The following is a 21,555-nucleotide window of genomic DNA, read 5'->3' as shown; positions in this document are numbered from 1 at the left end:
ACTCACTCCTCCAACCAAACCCATGGCAATGTCATCAGCATATCAGGACTCACTCCTCCAAAGTGATCGATCCTCAAATCCCATGGACTCTAACTAGGCCAAAATGTTGAGACCCTTAACTAGCAAGCACTCACTCACCCTTCCTGCTGAGCACTCTAGGCCAAGACCTCACTCAACCCTTCCTGGTTGGTGATCGGGTCTAGTTGTTGAAAGGACCTCACTCCACCCTACCAAGTGTGTGATCAAGGTTCAGGACCTCACTCCACCCTACCAGGTGTGTGATCAAGGTCGAGGACCTCACTCCACCCTTTCAGTGTGTGATCAGGGTCTAGATGTTGAAGGACCTCACTCCACCATACTTGGTGCGTGACAGGGTCCAAGACCTCACTCCACCCTTCTTGATTTGTGACCAAGGTCCTAATGCTAAAGGACCTCACTCCACCATGCCTAGTGTGTGATCATGGTCTAGGACCTCACTCCACCATTCATGGTGTGTGATTAGGGTCCTCCTCCAAGAGACACTCACTCAACACCACATGTTGAGCCCTATGGGTGTCTTGGACCCATTCTCCCTTTGGTAAAATGTCCATCTGTGCTGCAGACATATCCACAAGCCCCAGCTTGCCTCTGAAGTACATGAACTTTTCTCTTGGCAATGACTTCGTCAGAATATCAGTTATCTGCTCGTCGGTGGAGATGTACTCAAGCCTTATTACTCTCCTCTACACCATGTCACGGATGTAGTGGTACTTAATCTCAATATGTTTTGACCTATCATGGAACACGGGATTCTTTGAAAGCTTCATCCAGCTTTGACTATTACAGTATATCATTGTCAGTTCCAACTCTTGGCCGAACAATCACGCAAATAACTTTCAAAGCCATAATAATTCAATATTGGCTGCAATGTACTCTTCTTCAACAGTGTTGAGTGCAATCGACCTCTACTTCTTGCTCATCCACAATATCATAGCGGATCCCAAACTAAAGCATACTCACAAGGTACTCTTCCTATCCTCACCACTTCCTACCCAATCAGCGTTTGTATATCCATAAATTTGTACAGTCTTGCTTGCAACATACCTCAAGCCATACTTTATAGTACCATGCAAATATCTCAAGACGTTCTTTTCTGCAATCCAATGCTCATGTCTCGATTCTACCTAGAACTGGATCAAGATCTTCACAGCGAAGAAAATGTTCGGCCTAGTGTTAACCAAATACATCAGCATACCAATCAGTCGTTGGTACATAGATGGATCTACCAATCTGGAGTTAGAGCCTCTTAATTTCTTCAAGTTAGACACCATGGGAGTCCTCATGGATTTGCAATCCATCGTACCGAATCTATAAAGGATCTCTAACACATACTTTCTTTGACCAAGGAAGACTTCACTAGGTTTCTGCTATACTTCTAATACCAAGTAATAGTGCATCAACCCAAAATCCTTCATGTCGACTTGAGAAGCCAATTGCTTCTGGAATTGAATGATAAGAGGCTCGACACCTGTCAAAAACAAGTCATAACAATAAGATCACAGGTGCATTCTTCACAACCTTAAAGTAAAGGTTTGGATCGGCTTCATTCTTGGTAAATCCCAATCTCGCTGTCAATATGAACATACCAAGCTCTTGGAGCTTGCTTGAGTCGATACAAGGCCTTTTTCAACATGCAAATATGACACCAGAGCTCAATCAACAACGATATACGAACTCTCTCTATTTTCAGCACTCCTTGCCTTGCAGTTATGCCATGAACAACTATACCATGTTGGTACTCCAACACATGTTGTTCTGTCGCGCAACCATGAACTGATCTGCTTCTTTTTCCTGATCCATTATCCTATCTAGGTATTCCACCTAAAACAAATCTTCGTCATAGCAATCTTGATTTGCTCCCTTTTCATTGACATCATCAATCATCAAGATCTTTTCATCTTAGATTCGGAGGTTCATCTCCCTTTGAAGCTTACCACGAGTTACTAAAGATGCCTCTTCCTCTAGAGTAAATCCTCTGGTTATTGAAACTCCCTCTGACATAGGATCTTTTCTACTTTCGTCGACAGATTATGTAGGATCAATCACCAATCTGAATGCATCAACTCTGAGGAACTTGTACAAAGCCTTCTTTCTATTTACAAGTGTAGGACTTTCAAGGACATTACCATCTTAAGATCGTTCACTTCTTTCATAGAGAAATACGATATATGTAGAAGTGTACCTGACAATATGTCCTTTCATAGACTTCATATCAAAGGCATTCTGCTCCATCTAAGTCTAGATCTAGTTCATCACAAAGAGTCTCTTCATCACCCCGCTTTGCTCTTGTTCTTCTATCTGCTGCCAAAAACCTTGGTAACCTTCAATACATACCTGCACTCCTCATCAAGAGGCTATAGAAGAACAATCACAACCAAGCAAAGATTTTAAGGACAAGAGACCTACTACTAGTAAAATCAATGAGAGATGCAAAATACTTATCTTTTGAGGACATGCTAGCTCCTTGGACTTTAGCCTTTCGGCATCCATTTACAACTCTATCAAGTTTTATCCACATTATAATGTCATTTTCTTTCTAGAGTTTCTCCTTTCAACAGAAGCATCCAGTGCTAGGGTTTTATCTATACACCCTAGAATTTTTCTTGGTCAAACCCCTAATGGTTTACAAACCCTAAATCTGTTATTTGTCCATGATATAGATCAACTAATCGTTTATAGTGAAATAGCTTGACTTCTTCAAAGTAACATTCAGATACTTACCATTCTTTAGTATGACTTCAGTATTACTATCAACTACTCGTTTCCCTTAAGAGAGACCTTATGTGCTCAACTCTAAAATGGCTTATCAAATTTCCAAGAAAAGTATTCTAAAACTTGGCACATGTTACTTTAGGTCTAGCAAGCTTATCTTCTTCAGAACAATTTCTACCTTCAAAACTTGGTGGACATGGTCCTCATACAACAATCACCTTGACATAGCGTACTAATATCAAATAGGAGATAATTAGAAGACTTGCTCTTTAGTCACAAATTTTAATATTATGGAGATTGAAGAGACCCAAGCTCTTCTATCCATGTAGACTATTCATCAATAAGACAATATCAGATCTGAAGATGATTTGAATTTTAACCTTCAAGGAGAGACTCAACCTTATGATCTTGTCACATTTCGACAATTTTGTTCCTTCAAGATATGCTTTCTGAATTTGTTCCATCAAGACCTTGGCAACAATTTGATGACTTTACATTCTTTTCATCACATCATATCTGGATAGACTTCTGATGTATGATGGAAAACTTAAAAATCCACTAAGAATTGAAGTCATTAAACTTTTGGTCTTAGATTTCCACATTAAAACCTTAACCAATACTTCAACTAATGCAAACAAACTTCAAAGGACAAGTGCTTTGTTCCACATACTTTTAATTCACGATCATTTGCAACTTGTATTTATACAAACCTTTTGCTTCATGGTTTTCTTCAGAAGATTTCGGCCCTCTTCTAGTGCTTCTTTTACAGCTACAAAGAAACCCTACATCTAACGATCATTTGCAACTTGTATTCATACGAACCTTTTGATTCATGGTTTTCTTCAAAAGATTTCGGCCCTCTTCTAGCGCTTCTTTTACAGCTATAGAGAAACCCTAGATGTGGCCTCTAACCAGACTTCTTAATCGTAATCCATCATTTTCTGCCACTAAAAAACTTGTGTTGGTTCTCCAATGGATGCAGCCTTCTTTTAGCTTAGTGGCAAGCCTTTCATCTCTCCAAAGCAATCACCCTTTGGGACTCGGCCTACCTTTTTATAACTAGAACTTTTGTGACTGTTCACTAAGGTATTCTACCCAATGCTTGTGTCCAAATCTTGTCTTTCAATTCAGCCATCCATCCTTCCTCGTCTTGGATCAGATCATGAGATAAGAAATAATTACCAACCATGTCTCCTCTACTCCTTATCAAATTCGGATATGAGGTAACCAGCCTCCTTAAGCTCAACCTTCACTTGAGAGGAATGCACTTTGTGGATTAGATCACGGCCATCAATAGAAGCCCTACAAACAAATGAACTCCCTTCTTACTTGATCTCAAGTTTCATGGAAGAAGCCATAGAAAACAAGAACTTGAATAAAATGCTCTCTAGGGGTTTTTCAAAGTGATCTCAATGTCCCTTCTTCCTTCACCAAAGCTCTAATCCTAGTGTTGATTTTGTAGTGCAATTAGGGTTAACACAATATTTCAGAAATTTTGATTATTACTTTTGATGTAGATCTTCTTTTAGCTTATTCCAATTATATCATTGAGCAATTATACTTTTCTGGTGCAATTAGGGTTAACACAATATTTCAAAAATTCTGATTATTACTTTTGATGTAGATCTTCTTTTAGCTTATTCCAGTTATATCATTCAACAATTATACTTCAAAAATTCAACCATAAAGAACAGTAGAACAGTAAAGATCACACCACACAAGTAAAAACAAGATTTGCCCTGGGAAAACCTATTAAAGGGAAAAACCCAACAACCTTTTCAATAGAGAAATTCTTCTTGCTCAATGAGAGACTCACCTAGACTTATTGGGAAAACCTTTTAATGTCCCCACTTAGCAAGTTTGCTAAGTAAATACGTTTTTGCACAATTTTGGCATTTTGGCATACTTAGGAAAAGTGGGTTAAGAGGACCCCACTTGACTTTTTAGGAAAGAAGGCTCCCAAATATTAGAAGAGAAGATAAATCAAAAGTAAAGTGGGATGTGGGGGCCACTCCATTAGAGAATTCACACCCCTTAGGAGAATTCGACTTGTGGGAAGGAGAAAGGAGGGAATTCGACTTAAGGGACCCACATAGAGGGACCAAGGGGGCGACAAAGATAAATATAGGTGGAGGGCCTCATTTTGAAATTTTTTTCCAATTTGATAATTGAACTCTTGTACGCTTAAGCTGTTGAGCCAAGTTTACACCATGTTGTTTAGCACACGAGGTTTCCGAGCGGAAATCTCACCTCTTTCATCAGCGGACTTCGAGTGCCATCCCTAGGACAGTTTAGCACACATTTTGGGAGTTGATCCGGAGACAATTTCATGCATTTCCAGCAAATTTTGTGGGCAGACTGGGCGCAAAAGAGGAGCTCGCACCCCTTGGGAGAACCAACTTCAGTAGGGATCAAACTCCAAGCTTTTGAGGGATTTTTCCCGTAGGACTTTGTTGGAGGTTAGTGGTGTTTGCAAGCCTGAATTTGGGGGAATTTTTGGTAGTGAATTGGGCAATTTGTGGGCATGCGCAGAGGGTCACTAGTTGGCCTGCGTAGGGGTTAAGAGGCAAGGAGAAATTGGTGCAGGTGGGAGCTGGAGAAATAAGGGAAATTTCAGGAGAAATTGGCAGGGATTTTTGGCATGGCTTTTGGAGATTCTTGGGGCAAAATCTACAACAATTTTTGGTGGTGCGTACAAAAGTTGGGAGAGTGGGCAATTTCGCCCTATTTTGCGGGTATTCCGAAGCTTGGAAGTTGGGTTGAATGCTTTCTGGGTTTTGATAGAGTTGGCATGGGGAGCTCATGACTAAAATCTCAGAATTTCTGGAGTTGTCTAGAGGGCAGAAAGTGCAGTTTACCTACAGCAGCAGTTAACAGTTTCTGGGCCAACGCAGTCTTTGGAGAGGTGTGTATTTAGCACTTGGGCTTCACTATCTCCACCTGGATTTTTCCTTGCTTGCTATAGCAAGCCCAGGTTCCACTATTTTCACTTTATGTATTCCATTTTGCTTCAGTAATAAAATCGCTCAGGTTTTGGAGATTATTTTGGGTGTTCACTGATGTGTTCTGCATGTGTGTTTATTTTGGTTGCATGTTCATGATATTGCTTTGTTTATCACTTAATATTTCCACTAGGGATATTACAAATCTGGTCTTCTCCTCCAAGTCAAGTCACCCAATCAAAACCTATACTTCGCTCTTGATTCTGCACTTCCAGAATTTCGGCCTTCCTGCCAATTGCCCCAAAATTTTGGCCTTGTAACAATTTCCCCAATAACCCAGAAACTTCAGCCCTCCTACAACAGTTGCGCCACAAAAGATGCGAACCATGGAGAGAGAGGATACTCCACATGTGAGACGCTAGAGAGAGAGAAGAGACAAAACTTGGCTTCCTTTTCGTCCTTCTTCATCCTCCTTGTCCTTCGCTCACTCGCCCAAAAACTATCTTGTGAAAGAAAATTGTGAATCGTTGAATTAGGGAGCTCAAGCTGCATTTATATAGTAGTTTGTCTAGGGTCAATGGACGTGTCTCTTGGCCATGGCCAACTTCACTTGGAAGGAAGACGACTTGTCACTATCGAGCCAAAATCATTTCAAAAAATTGAAATTTACATCTTTTAAAAGTCGTAATGGGACTTTGACTCAAAATAAATTTTCCTTTGGCTCAAGCATATTTATAAATATGCTTTACAATGATAAATACCAGTGTTGCACACATCGCGATAAAATCGCGATAAAATCGGAAAATTCGCGATTTTTTTAAATTTGCCGATTCAAAGCGCGATTTTTATCGAAAAAATCGCCCATTTTTTTATAGCGATTTATCGAAAAAAACGCGATTTTTTCGATAAAACGAGATATTTTCGGTTAAAATCGCGGGGGGGCGCGGGCAGCGGGTTTTATATGGAAAAAACGATTTTTTTTTTATTCATTCAGCAGTCCGCCGCGGAGGAGAAGGAGAAGAAGGGAGGGAGAGGGTTGCCGTCGGTTGTGGGAGCGAATCGAAGCGATTTTAGGAGGAATCCAAAGCCAAGATCGCCAATTTGTCCATAAACCAGGTATGTAGATTAATTTTTTTTTGTTTTGGTTCAATAAAAACTTTGTTTTTCATTGTTTTAAAGAATTTTTGGAAATTTTTCATTGATTTGGGATGGGTTATTTGTTATGACTATGAGAACCAATTTTGATTTTTAATTTCTCATTTTCTTTAAACATTGTTATTTTTTTTTATTTTTCATTGTTTTTTGGCATTTGGTTGGGTGACTTGGGTTTAGAAATTGGGATTTTGGAAATAATTAGCTTGTAATTTTGCAAATGCTAAATTGTAATTGTATTTACTATTATCATTTATGTAATCCTAAATCCTATTTCCTAATCCTTATTTTTCCATAGGTTTGCAAATTCAAAATTCAAAAACAAACATGCCAAGGAAATTGGATCCTTTCTGGGAAATGGTGACCCTAAAACTCCGAATGATAGACAAAACTTGTATTGCAAGTTGTGTGGAAAGGAAATATTCGGGGGGTGTACAGGTTGAAGTTCCACCTTGCACAAATCCCTGGACGTGATGTGGGGCCCTTGTCTAAAGACAAATGCTGAAATTATCCAAAAAGCCATGAGAGCATTGGAAATAAGAGCACACTAGAGACGCAAAGAAGAACTCAAAAGGCAACTAAAAAAGGTCAGTTGAAGAAGTGGGCCAAGTGGCACAGTTCTACTGCAGCGTCAGTCAATCCGTTTGCTGCATCATCATATTTTGTTCCTCGAACCACACCTGGTTCACAACCAACTATCGGTTCAATGATGAAAAGAACTGAAAAAGAAAAAGCTGACAAGTTGATGACAAAATTTCTCCTCTGGAGTGATATTCCTTTCAGCATTATAAGGAATAATCCATTTTTCCAACCTACTCTTGATGCTGTTGCCAGTGTTGGCCCGGGTACAAACTCCCTTCTCTTCATGATTTCAGAGGCCGCTTCTTCAAGATGAAAAGCGTGACTGCACCCAAAGATTGGAGGATTTTAGGGCATCATGGGCACAAACAGGATGCACTGTTATGTCAGATGGTTGGACTGACCAAAGGGGAGAACCCTTATAAACTTCTTGGTTAGTTGTCCCTGGGACTATGTTTATCAAATCTGTTGATGCAACTCATCAAATCAAAGATGCAAAAATTTATGTGATTTGCTGGATGTGTTTATTTTGGAGGTGGGTGCAGAAAATGTTGTCCAAGTCATAACGGACAACGCTGCAAATTATTTGCTGCTGGTAGAATGCTTATGGACAGGCATCCTACTTTATTTTGGACACCTTGTGCTGCCCATTGTATTGATTTGATGTTAGAGACATAGGGAAAATTCCCTTTGTCAAAGAGGCTGTTGACTCATCAAAAACCATCACAAAATTTATTTACAATCACACATCTGTGCTTAGCTTGATGAGAAAATGCACCAACAACAAAGAGTTGGTGCGCCCCGCCATTACACGGTTTGCGACGAGTTTCATATCTCTTCAATCCCTCTTGAATTCTATGTGGGATTTGAAGAGAATGTTTGTTTCAGAGGAGTGGCGTTCTTCGCCAATGAGCCGCAAACCAGAAGGAGAGGCCGTCTGCAGACTTGTTTCATACCAAGAAGACTTCTGGGCGGGAGTGCAAGAGGTGTGCGCTGTCACTGAACCTTTGGTAAAGGTTCTTCGGTTGGTAGATGGTGAGAAGCCCGCAATGGGCTATTTGTATGAAGCCATGGACAGGGCCAAAGAAGCCATTCGGTCCTACTATGATGACAAGGGAGATGATGGGTTCCAGAGACAACTCCTTCTATGGAAGGTCATTGATGAGCGATGGAACAACACACTCCATCGTCCCATTCATGCTGCTGGGCTTTTCCTGAACCCTGCATTTTCTTATGCATGTGGGTTTTAATTTTGATGTTGAGGTCGTGGAAGGATTATTAACCTGTGTCCAGAAGATGGTGAGATCTTCAGAAGAACGTATGGAGATCTCTAGACAAATTGAGCAATATAAGTTGTCAGGTGGCTTATTTGGCTTTGATATGGCTGTCATTGATAGGACGGTTAAAATGCCAGGTATTTTTTAGTTTGTAGTATGTACTTTGTAACTTGTTTCAAATTTCATTGTTTCTTCAAATTCCATTTTTTTCTTATGTTTATTTAAAATTTTATTTGTAATTTTGTTGTAGACGCATGGTGGAAGATGTATGGTGGCAGAGTACCCCTTTTGCAAAATCTTGCCATACGCATCCTCAGCCAAACATGCAGCTCTCGGGATGTGAGCGCAATGGAGTGTATTTGAAAAAATACACAACAAGAAGCGCAATAGGTTAACACTTAAACATTTAAAATATTGCAAATTCCAAAAAAATTTTTGAATTCATTAAAGTTTTAAACAATATTTTTTTTAAATATTAATTATTAATTATTAATTTATTATTTCATGAACTTTGTACAGGTTGGAGTCCCATAGACTTAATGACATGGTCTATGTCTACTACAATCTTCGATTGTGGGTGAAACAACTAGAGAAGACACCTGATACGGAAGCCATCTCATTGGATGGGATTGACACCACTGCTGAATGGAGGGTTGAGACCGAGAGGCCTCTCATGGATCCCACTGAGGATTGGTTAGTGCAGGATGAGGGGGAGGAGGAGGGGGAGGAGGAGGAGGAGGAGGAGCAGGAGCAGGAGCAGGAGGAGGAGGAGTTGGAGGAGCAGGAGGAGGAGGTGACACCGCCTACCCGGGCTACCACTACCACCAGTAGAGGACGTGGTCTCCGTCCACCTCAGCCTCCTATAGCTGCTACTACTAGTTCTTCAGCTTCTAGAGCACGTCAGACTCCACTGCCATTTCCACCACCACAGGCACCAGCTTCTACATCTAGAGGGAAAGAGAAAGTTGTGCCATTTTCTCGCAAGAGGGGCAGAGGAAATCAATAGGATTAGACTTTCATTTTATTGTATATGACATTATGACATGATGAGATACATTATCATATTTTTTGTTGATATTTTGAGGCTGAGTTGGACTTGGGACTCAGGACTTACTATTCAGGACATGATTCAATGTTATGTGTGATTTTAGCGCTAGAAATGATATTAAACATCTTATATATTAGTTTTTTTATCATATTTATGTGTCAATGTATTTATTTTATGTTGTAGATGGTTTAGATATTAAAAAAATTGAAAAAAAATGAATATTTTTTGTGCCAAACGATTTTTCCCCCGCTTTTTTCCGATTTTTTCCCGATTTTAACGATTTTTTCCCGCTTTTTTCCCGGCGCCGATTAAATCCCGATCGCGATGTGTGCAACACTGATAAATACAATTACATCAAGTGACCAAAAGTACATTATGAAGATCAACCATAGTCACAAATTCAACAAAATGGGGGGTTAATTTTCAATCCTAGTCCAATGGAACCTCCCCTAATGGCCCATGGCTTTAGGAAGGGGTACTACTTGGAAAACCATGATTGAGATAGTGTGGCCCCATCTATCCTTATTCCATACTTAACACTTTCCATCTTACATTATGAGCCTCTTTTCCACCTCCTTTCTTTGGGTCAACTGACCATTGATTCATTGGGATTTGGCACTCACACATCCTCATACCATGGGTAAGGGCTAGAAATGCACCCTAGGAGGTTAATGTAGCTAAAAGAAAGAGAGAGCATATGATGGCCACAAGAAAAATTAAATAAAAAAATTAAAATGCAAAAAATGGTCGGGACTTACAAATTAGAGTGTGGGCAAATGCAAAGCATGAGTTCTACCTCTATCTTATGGACATCCCTCGGTTCTTGGAACAATGTTTCCCTATCTCATAGAAGACAAGGAACCCTTGCATGTCATAACCCCTAATGGGAAATGCCCCATCCTAAAGGGGGTAGCAACTGCTATACATCATACAAAGCAAGCTCTCATTCCTCAAGCTACAAGCAATAACACAAGGAAAAATCAAGAAGTAAAAGGAAATTAGATGGTTGTAAAAATAATGGTCGAGGTAACTCACGCATCCATGAATGCTCCCTCCTCATCTATACACTCAAGATGAGGTATTCCATCATAGTTGGTTCCTTTAACCAGGACACTTGACCATGGAGTTCTTTCCGCTATGTTCGATCATTATTCACATGGCACTTATCGATTGAAGGGTGGACCAAGGACATGTCACTTCCCTTTGTGGGTAAAAAACATCTACTATGTTCGGCAATTAACCGCTCCTACCTAGGGAGGTAACACAATTACGTGATCAAGGCCCCAATTTTGGAGGAGAAGCCAGATATGAAGTTTTATTATGCCCATTTCTTTCAAGCTTGGTTCACTTAGATGTGATAATGATTAATGTACGTGATGATGTAAGTTGCGGCATTAGATATTGTGTGTAATTGGAAGAAGGTTTCATCTATAGGTTTGGGCAACTTAACTGGGGTCCAAGTCCTCTAGAGGCACATACTGACACCCACAAGTGATGCGTTGAGAGCCATGGGACTCTAGACTATTATAGAGCGTCACTTGTATCCATGGGAACCTTCAACACCCACGAAGCTTCTGCACTTTGCCCTATATCATTCATCGGGTGATGCACCTAGACCAGCATGCCCCCAACTAGCTTAGTAGTACTACAGAGTCAGGCAGTTGATCCAGAGCACATGTGAGGTTCATCTCATGCATTGAGACATGGGAGGGCTAGCACCATCTTAAGTGCCCTCAACATTGGAGTAGAGACAAAGATTACACCACTTGGAGACCCATAAGACTCAGTTTTGTGCCCTAAACCCAAATTTGGGGACCACAGGATAATTTGCGTCGAGATACAGGAGCCAACCCCTAGATCTTGATTTTAGAGGCCTTCTACACTTGTCATGGCTCCAAAAGGCCTCAATGTCAACCCTCAGGGAAGTCCACGCAAGCATGACATCATTATTTCGGCTAGAATTTGTGGAGATAAAATCAGATTTGCAAAAGGTACTAGGTAGGCTTGTGACCTATGCCATTACTTGCACATTATTTTATGATTAGAGGGGCTTGTAGGCTAAAATAGGATATGATAGAGCACATATATATTGAGATCTCTCATTTGATCTCTCATAGTCATCATCATCACTAATTGGAATTTCGACCTCCTTAGAGGAATTCAGACTTGCTCTTTTGTGGACTACAATGGATCTTGGATGCATTTTGATGTTTGGAGCTGACTTTTGGATATTCTTTGTGTTGGAGAAAATGTAACTAGGTTCGGTCTTCATAAATGTAATTTTGATATTTGTACTTATTCAAGAAAAGAGAAATTATTTTTGTATTATTTGTCAATGAGTTTCTTGCTCATTGAAAATAGGCTAAGCACATTTTGAAGTGCTTCTAAAGAGTCAAATTCAAAATGTTGGTTATGAAAAGACCCTTTGAGGGCATGTTACATCATGTAAGTCATCATACAAGGTTAAAGAAATAACTCGAAGCATGGTCAAATCCACTCCTAGCACCAACAAAGTCTACAAGTAGCAAAAATGACGAATAAATGTGAAATATAATGCAACTATCAAGTCAGCCTAGAAGACAGTCAAGTCGGCCTAATGGACAATCATGTCGGCTTGAGAGAGGAGGGACAGACCTCTATTTATAGAGGTTGTCCGCTCCTCATTTCGACACAGTGACACTCTAAAATCCGCATACAAGAGAAGGATAAAAGAGACGAAGACAAGGGCAAAAGAAGTCGGTTAGGGAGGAAGGACAGCGAAGGTAAGAGTCTGGTTTCTAGGGCATCAACAGCCACACGAGCAAAGAGATAAGGTACAGTTTGCGGCTAGAACAGCTGTGAACTGACAAGAGGTATATACCTTATAGTTTGGGCTAGTAATTAGGCCTAAAAGGGCCTCATACTCCAGCATTGAAGGCAGCCCTACAAACAAAGAAAAAAAGATTGTCTTTAGGGCATACACAGTCACACGTGCGAAGGAGTAAGGGTTGCCTGCGGCTACAATAGTAGTAAGGTGGAGGTCCTTATATCTCCCTGTTTTTGGGTGCAATCTAGTCCTAGAAGGTCTCTCTCTCCAGCGAAGAAGATAGGAAAAGAAGATGAGGAAAAGAAGGATTGTTCCAAGGTTCTGTTCACACGTACAGCAAGCAAGCTTCACAGGTTTTATAGCAATCAAGGGCAACAGCATGAGAAGTCTCACTTGAATGTACTTTAAGGTCTACAAGGTATCTCAAAGGAATCAAAGAAGGTCCTCCATGAGCCCTAATATTCTAGGGTTTCCTAACCTAGGAGACAGTGTCGGAAGAAGCGCCGAAAGTGATAGTGCAGAAAAAGGAAGGATTTGACTCATGCTTGGAGGAGATCTTAGTCAAGGGTCTAGGGTTTGGCAGTTGTTCAAATAAGAAGCTTCAATAAGAGAAATCTTACAAAGGGTTTCCCTCTCAAGAGTGGAGAGGGTTTGTCCCCGACAGAGAGCCAAATTTTGTGTTCTTGTTATTTTGTTTTGGTAGCAATTTGATGAAGCACACACATATGCACTAATACGAAGAAGAAGAAGTATAAGCTAACTAAGAAAAAGTAAAAAGACTTCACAAATTGTTATCAAGTCTCAGAGAATCATCACAACACTACTTTGCCCTAGATTTTCTAACACTTTGGAGCTAATCCTTATATTAATGGATGGATTTCTTGCACATTGTCTTGTAAATACTCTTAATTGTTGAAGAACTATTTTCTATGTCTAATGTATGGAAAATTTATTCTAGTTCATGCTAAAATTGTGCCCTAATTTTATTGAATATTAATTGAATGTTAGCTAGATGAATGTTGCATGCATTACTCATATATGACATGTTAAGAATTGTTCTAGTGGTTAACTCCTAGTAGCTCTCCCATAAAACTCCATTATTTCATTGACTGGGTGAATGCTTGAAATTATTGCTAGGGCATCAAATTTCAGCCTCTTTGGAAACAAGGTTAGCTAATCTAACACATCCTTGACTCCATATGCCCGGAGGACAAGGCACTAATCCAAATTATTGTGTGAATTTCTAAAGACGGAGGATTTTGGTGGTTGGAGAGCCTAAGCATTAAATATGTAGGGTTTGCCACAAAACCTATCAATTTAGTGGGCATCCACTTCAATTTCATCCATAAATTCTCTTGCCCTAGGTGTTTGCCCTAAGAGGGAAACCCTAGTTTTCCTTCCCTCAACTTAAGTACTTCATTGAAGGTTCATGAGCCTTGGCTTAGCTAACATTACCTTGAGTTACTCCAACACTCGTCAAATCAATCAAACCCTAGGTCTTGTGCCTTCATTTCTAGGTATCTTCATAGAAAGCGAATTGCTTCCTTGTGAAGCCTTGAACCAAAATTGTGTCTTTCTTGAAGACCTCCTAGCAAGATCATTTAATACTTTAACCCTAGAATACCTATTATAAGTGATTTCTTTCCTACCAGGACTCCTCCCATCGATGAAAGTCCATAAAGAGCAAGGGGTTTTGGTTGTGGTGACAGTGGGCCACTACCCTATTGTTGCTTATAGGTCTAGTTTATACCTTGTAGGGTTTCCCTCTCCAAGGCTTGCTAGATTTTGCGGCAACAAGGCACATTGAGAAATTCCAAGACATTTTGAAAGAGCATGAAATAGAAGACGACCATCAAGATGTGGTCATGAAATTTTTCACCCTTCCAATAGAAGAAGATTTTAGGATGTGTTTCAGGAACGATGATGATAATAGCATCAAAATTTGGGACAATTTCAAAGATGCCTCCATGGAACAATGGGACATGAAAAAGCATGGAAAACTCTTAGTAAATGAACTATATGAAATAAAGAAAAGAGAGAATCAAACTATTAGGTAGTTCAACCTGAGATTTCAAAATCTTTTGGATAAGATACCCTAAGACATAAAGCCAAAGAACAAATCTATCCTATTGTATTATACTAATACTTTTGTATTATAGAAATTGAGCACACAAAGAAACCAAGATGACTCAAAAGAGTTCTACCGAGAAAGTGAAAGCACACTTGTTGTACCTTGTTGTAGCCTCTGTCCTTCACTACTACAGTCTTTGTTTGTCCTTCAAGGTCTACTCCCCTAGACTTCCATCCCTATAGCCTTGGCCAATTCCTTTAGGTCTATGGCTATTCTCCACACCAAAGCCCGCTAACTATTGTTCAATCCTCCTTAGCAACCCTTATACCTCTCAATCAACACTACAGTCTTTGTTTGTCCTTCAAGGTCTACTCCCCTAGACTTCCATCCCTATAGCCTTGGCCAATTCCTTTAGGTCTATGGCTATTCTCCACACCAAAGCCCGCTAACTATTGTTCAATCCTCCTTAGCAACCCTTATACCTCTCAATCAACACTATATTAGCCCTTTGTCTAACCTACGGCCACCTTCTTGGGGCCTTATAACCCCTCAGCCTATCCTCTTAAGATCCTCAGACCTATCTGTCTTAACAGCAATGCTACTGCCTGCAGGTTCTTGGAGAAACCCTAAACAACCCCTATTTACACCTCGGATACCCTAACCAAGCAGTGGGTTCACTCTGGCCTCCTTTGTTCTCCACTCCTATGGCTACAGCACTCCTTACAGCGGCAAGGCTCCACCAAATCACCGAACAAACATCAAACAGATCACAAAACAAACCCTACACTATCACAAAACTCGGCCTCCAAACATCTACTCTTGGTTGCGGCTAGACTCCTTGCTACAGCTCTCCTAGGGCTAATCTACACAAAATGAAGGCACATATCACTTGTGTCTAAGCCTCTCCTTTGGCTCTTTAATTATACTTGTTCAAGGGGTGTGAAACCCCAAGGGTCATGTCCCTTGACATTGTTGGCCAGCCTAAGCCTACATGAGTCATAATCAAATTAAATTCATTTTCTTGGGTTTCAAGCCCATTCCTTCGGGTCAAACCTTGGGTACTTTGCCCACAAGCTCATTTTTTGTGGGTTTTCTTCTCTTGGAAATATCTTCCAAGCTACCCGAATTTCATGTGGTTCTCCCACCTTGCCATATAGATCTTATCTATTCTATGTTGAGTTGTGCTAGGTTTTCACAGAGATTTTGTGGGTCCCATGCCCTTTTCCAAAGCCCACATCCCCATGTTGGAGCTAATTGTTATCGATATGATATATGAGCACAATTCTAAGCATTTTTCTAGATTCCTCGATGGATCCAGAGGAATCTGATAGTGAGACAGCAACATTGTGGCGCCCATCACCATCGACTATCAGACTTGGACATCCTTGACATCATCAGCCCTAGACTTACTCACCTAGTCCTCTATGTCACTGAGGCCTTTGATCTGGTTATATACATGTTTTTGAGACTGTCCTATTATTGTTGTGTTCTTTATTTCAGCCAACTTTCGCATTTTCTAGGAGTTGTGTTTGCACTCCCACAATGTATTCATATTGGATGTATACTTTAGTCCCATTGACCTACTTTTGTGATCATTTGCTTGACATTAATAAAATTATCTTATCTTGTTACCTTATCTAGCAACATATTATGAAAGCACACACTTTTCCTATCATTACCCATATGGTTCTTCTAAAATGACCATTGGTCAACAAGGTTTGTGATGTTTAGGGAAAAGTGTCAATGTTATGTAAAAAACTTAACAATTTTGTAATTTTAGATTAATTAGGCTAAAGGGCATGATCAAAGATCATGCCCTTTCACCAAGAGGCACCCGAGGCGGTATATAAGCTAGGGGCCCTTCTATGTAATAGCATCATTCAAATCATTTAATAAAATATGTCTATTTTTTTAATTATCGAGTTTGTACGCTCCATCTAGTATCAAAGCAAACACTCCTCCGCTCATTGTTGTGCAATTCAAGTGTTCTCCAACTACCCACAAATTCACTACGTCTTTTCTCCACTACATTCACCCTTGTTTCCCTTCTTTGTTTTCCGCTGCATCGCTTGAATTCTACTCCATCCACTGTCTTCCCCGACCATTGTTCCGTTAAACCTCTACGCTTGTTATCTCGTTGTTCGGTTAAACCTCTACACCTACTCTCTCAGCGACGTTATGGCATCATTTGTTATTCACCAAACAAACGCATCTTTTAACTGCCACATTTTCAATACCGCTTGTCCACGCCTGACAATCCAGATTCCACACCACTTACCGCATCCTCTCTTCCTATCTGTTGTCCACACCCAATTCAGACCCCACCCATTCACTTACACATCTTTCCGAACAAACCGTCATGCCATTCAAGATTCGATTCCACCTTTCGTTGACTCACAATTCATTATTATCCACACTATTATTTATGTTATAATATATTAACTTTTTGTTATATATAAGTTATAAAGGCATAAAGTCATATATATATATATATATAGATTAAATTATATATATTTGAATTAGAAGGTACATATATTTAAAAAAAAAAAAAATATATATATATATAATAAAAAAAATACTACATAGTTAAAAAGAAAAAAAGGTTAAGCTGGATAAATATACACCACCACATACTCATCATCAATGTCAATGGTTGATTTTAGTAAAAAATCGATAGATCTTGAGAATAAGGTTACCGGACATTCTAATGAAATCAAGGTGCTCCAGGATACAACGAAGAGAATAAAGAGTTAGCTCGAGTAGAATCATAACGAATTTAAAAAGGATCATGCAATCCTTTCAAATAAGGTGGATCAAAATCATAATCCAGCATCAATAGGTCATGATCAAGCAATGGCGATGTTGACTTGTATTTGTGACAAGTTGAAAATTACACCTGATAAAATACCCCGTAATAACAAAGCTACCCAACATCCAAATTCTCCAAATACATCAAACTCATCATACTCACATCAGATCCTTGAGTCAACAAAATCATCGTCCATGGCCAATCAACAAAATAGTAACACAAATTTTCAAAATATGCATCTTTGGAATCAATACTCAAATATGCAACTCTCGAATCAATATCCCTTCTTCACCCCACCAGTTGCTACATATCAACGAAAAGCAAAACTTGAGCTTTCCAAATTTGACAGTAACAAGAAATACAGTGTTGCATGGTTCAATAAAGCAAAAGAATATTTTGAGATTTACAATATTGACAATGATGATGAAAAGATCAAGCATGCATCCATGCAAATGGAAGGCAAATCATATAAATGGTATATGTGGTGGAAGAAAACGACACTTGCTATCAATTGGCAATTGGAAGAAATTCAAAAATGCATTCTTTGAGAGGTTCCAAGGTGTCAAGGAAGAAGCGTTCTTCTCACCACTCACCAGGCTGCAACCAAAAGGAGATGTGGACGAATACACTAGAGAATGGGAAACTCTACCTACACGAGTACCTGGGTTATCAGAGACTTGTCCTACTCAATCATACATCACGAGACTTAAACCACATCTCCAGGCTGAGCGTAAGCTTCATGACATCACTTCTATAGAAAAAGCAAGACAAAAATCAAAAGTTGCAGAAAAGAAGCTCGAAAGCATACAGTGGCCAAAAGTTGAAAGGGTATATTTGAGACGAAGATTTTCCCAAACCGCTAACACATATAATATGACATCACTTCTATAGAAGAAGCAAGACAAAAATCAAAAGTTGCAGAAAAGAAGCTCGAAAGGATACAGTGGCCAAAAGTTGAAAGGGTATATTTGAGACGAAGACTTTCCCAAACTGCCAACACAGATAATATGAATTATGTTCCACCACATCTACGTGCAGGAGAAAAAACTAATTTGGAAATACAAAGAATGAAAAAGGGTAAGTGCAAACGTTGTGGCGAAAAATGGGATCCTAAACATAAATGTGCTAACGGAAAAGAGACCAAGAACCTATATACATGTGAAGCAACCATTAATTCAGACAGTGAAGAATCAAAAGTAGAAGAAGTTGAAGACCTCCACAATTTTCTACAAAATAAGATAACGAGAATATTCTGCAATTGTCATTATCAGCCATCACAAGTATATTTCAGCGCCAGACATTAAAGTTATATGGACATATCAAAAAAAGCAATGTAATGGTTCTAATAGATTTTGTAGCACCCACAACTTTTTGGACTCAAATATGGCGAAAAGGGTCAACATTTTCGCATATCCCATGCCCAACATGAAAGTGATGGTAGTTGACGAAAAGAAAATTGAAAAAGTAGGGAAATGCCATAAAGTTAAATTACAGATTCAAGACTACAATCTAGAATCTTTGTTCTACATTGTACCATTAGGGGGAGTGAATGTGGTCCTAGGTATCTAATGGCTACAAATCCTAGGCAATTACTTTACCAACCATCAAAAGCAATTTATAAAATTTAAATAAGAGGGGCAATAATACAAGTTATATGGGTTCCAGTGCCGTGAAGATGTTACTTGGGAGCGGCAGCGGGAGCAGGGAGCGGGACCAAAAAAGGGAGCGGGGAGCGGGAGCGAAAACGGGAGCGGGAGCGACCATTTTCAGAAGCTCCCGGTTTGGGAGCGAATCCGGGAGCGATTTTTTTTAAATATATATATTTTTTATATTTTTTATATTTTTTAATTTTTGATACATATAGTCAACAAAAACATGTATAATGATGAATTAGAAATAAAAAACATAAAAAAACATAGATTGATCATTGAACCATATCACATCAATCATCTAGATTCTAGAAATTATAATCTTCATCAACCATGTCCACAAGTTAGTAAAATACGTATGACAACTGCAACATATTGAGTCTCGTGAATCATGATTCATCAAATTCAATCTTAAAGTTTCAACTTCAAGCTTTCAAAATTGAAAATTCAATATATAACATTTATCATCATTGATCACCAAAGTTGTACTTGTAAGCTAAGTTTAACCATTACAAGAAGTAATATCTTAGATATTTCTAAGTCCTAACTTCTAACTGTTAACATGAAATGAAATGTTATAAAATGAAACATGAATAATGAAATGAAATGAAACAACTGTAGTCTTTCATGAAGCATCATATTCATAATTCACAATCATTACCAATGAGTTATAATTGCCAACTTCAAACTTCAAATTTTCATTGTCACAGTCATATATTGTTTACAAAAAATATCATTATGATATGAAAGAGTCAAGAGTCAAGAGTCAAGGACTCAAGACTCAACAGTTATGAAAACTAATAGAAACTAGAAAAGACAAGTAAATTGTAAATCTACATGTGGCCCTTGCCACGAGAGTCTCCAGGAGTATAAGCAGGTCGTGGTGGTCTTCTAGGAGTCTCCCGCATAGACCGACGACCAAAACTAGAAGGCACATGCCCTCCACGTGAGGGTGTAGATGGAGGTGGCGACAGTAAAGGAACAAGACTTGGACCTCGAGCACTGCCACTGGATGGTGGAGGTGGAGGTGGCATGGCTGCTGCAACTGCAGCTGCTTCATCTTCATCCCTTATAAGTTCTCTTCCAGTTCTTCAAGATGCACTATACCATCCTCCAAATTGTCATCCTCTGGGAGATTGTCCCAAATTATATATGTGGGATCCTCATAAGCCCGATCACAGTAATGACTCAACAACCTCAAGTTGTAGTGCACATAAACCAAGCTTTCTGCTCGGTTTTCATTGAGTCTGTTTCTTTTCACATAGTGTATGAAGTTTTAGGTGCTCCAACACCTCTCTGCAAAAGAAGTATTCACAACCTATGATAGAACTTTTTTTGCCAATTTTGACAAAAGTCCATGGCCGCCATATGTTTCCCACCATGTGAGAGCATCAAATCTGTCTCTATCTTCCATTGCATGGAAGGTAGCAAACAAACTAGTGCCACTAAAGTATTTGCCTATTTAAAGGCGCACAGCTGCACATTCCTCCTTGTCAGGTATCAACTTTTCTAATGCTTGCAAATATCCACTAGTTACCTCTGCATCTAAAGGGGTTTGGTCCTAATCCCACCCCCTGGTGCAGGTTGCCCAACCAAGAGTAGAGTAGTATTTTTTGCGTAAGGATAACGCCAAGCAATGTAGTGGAAGATTAAGTCTATTCCACCGTTCACACACACAATCATGAATCAGTTTGTACAAGTTGGGATCTCTGTTATGAACAATATCTTTTATTTGCCCCAACATGGTATCTATTTGCTCATACACCTCGCCAATCACTAGTTTGTCTGTATCTGCAAAACCGAATCATGTGATAAATGGGCTTGGTGGAAATCCAATACTTGCCTCACACTTGTCCAAAAACTGACCATCAGAGCACCTCCTCCACCAGTTCAAAACCTTGCCTGTCAGCTGCATTTGTAGCCCTTTCCTTTAATACCTGCCAATGTGGACTTGATACCATGCTACCAATGACACTCTCTTACCTTCAAAAGGCACCTGAAGGTGAGGTAATAACTACCAAATCTGGTCTTCGCAATCTTCAACACAACTCCAATCTCGAGTGATTGCGGAAAAGGCCATGGGTATTGCTATGATTTGTAATAAATTTTATCATTTTGTTTGCCTTTCTTGTCCAAATCACTAAACCATTGGCAATGTGCATTTTTGTTCTTGACAACATCATGCATCAGAAGGTTCGATGTGTGAACCAAACATCCAGACCAAAATATGTTGGGGTATTTATCCTCAATAAATTGCTCCCGCTGCCTTACAATTAGGAGCATAATCAGTGATGACTTGAAGACATTGTAATGGCCCAATACGATCAATTGTTTTCAAGTAAATGCTTCTGCAATGTTGATGTCGGTCCTGAACTTGTCTGAGTAAATCATGTGCAGTTAGAAAGATGGCACCACTAACAGACACAGCAAGAACACTTATCAATGGCTTGCCTTTTACATTTGTCCATCCA

General features: G+C 39.5%; 1 protein-coding gene across 1 annotated transcript in view; it reads right to left on the bottom strand.

The window, feature by feature from the left end:
- Positions 1 to 21,555, bottom strand: part of CSTF77 (Tetratricopeptide repeat (TPR)-like superfamily protein) — a 409,448-nt gene that overhangs the window by 305,786 nt on the left and 82,107 nt on the right. Inside the window, exon 5 of the mRNA XM_089430577.1 lies at positions 1,422 to 1,507. Within this exon, the coding sequence (XP_089286703.1) occupies positions 1,422 to 1,507 (86 nt within the window). The remainder of the gene's footprint in view (positions 1 to 1,421; positions 1,508 to 21,555) is intronic.

Source organism: Pinus tabuliformis, chromosome 5_1, assembly GCF_031772625.1.
Source record: "Pinus tabuliformis cultivar Carrire ecotype Pingquan chromosome 5_1, CPIR1, whole genome shotgun sequence".
NCBI lineage: Eukaryota > Viridiplantae > Streptophyta > Pinopsida > Pinales > Pinaceae > Pinus > Pinus tabuliformis.
Note: the sequence above shows the minus strand (reverse complement) of the source record. Positions and strands in the feature narration are given on the sequence as shown.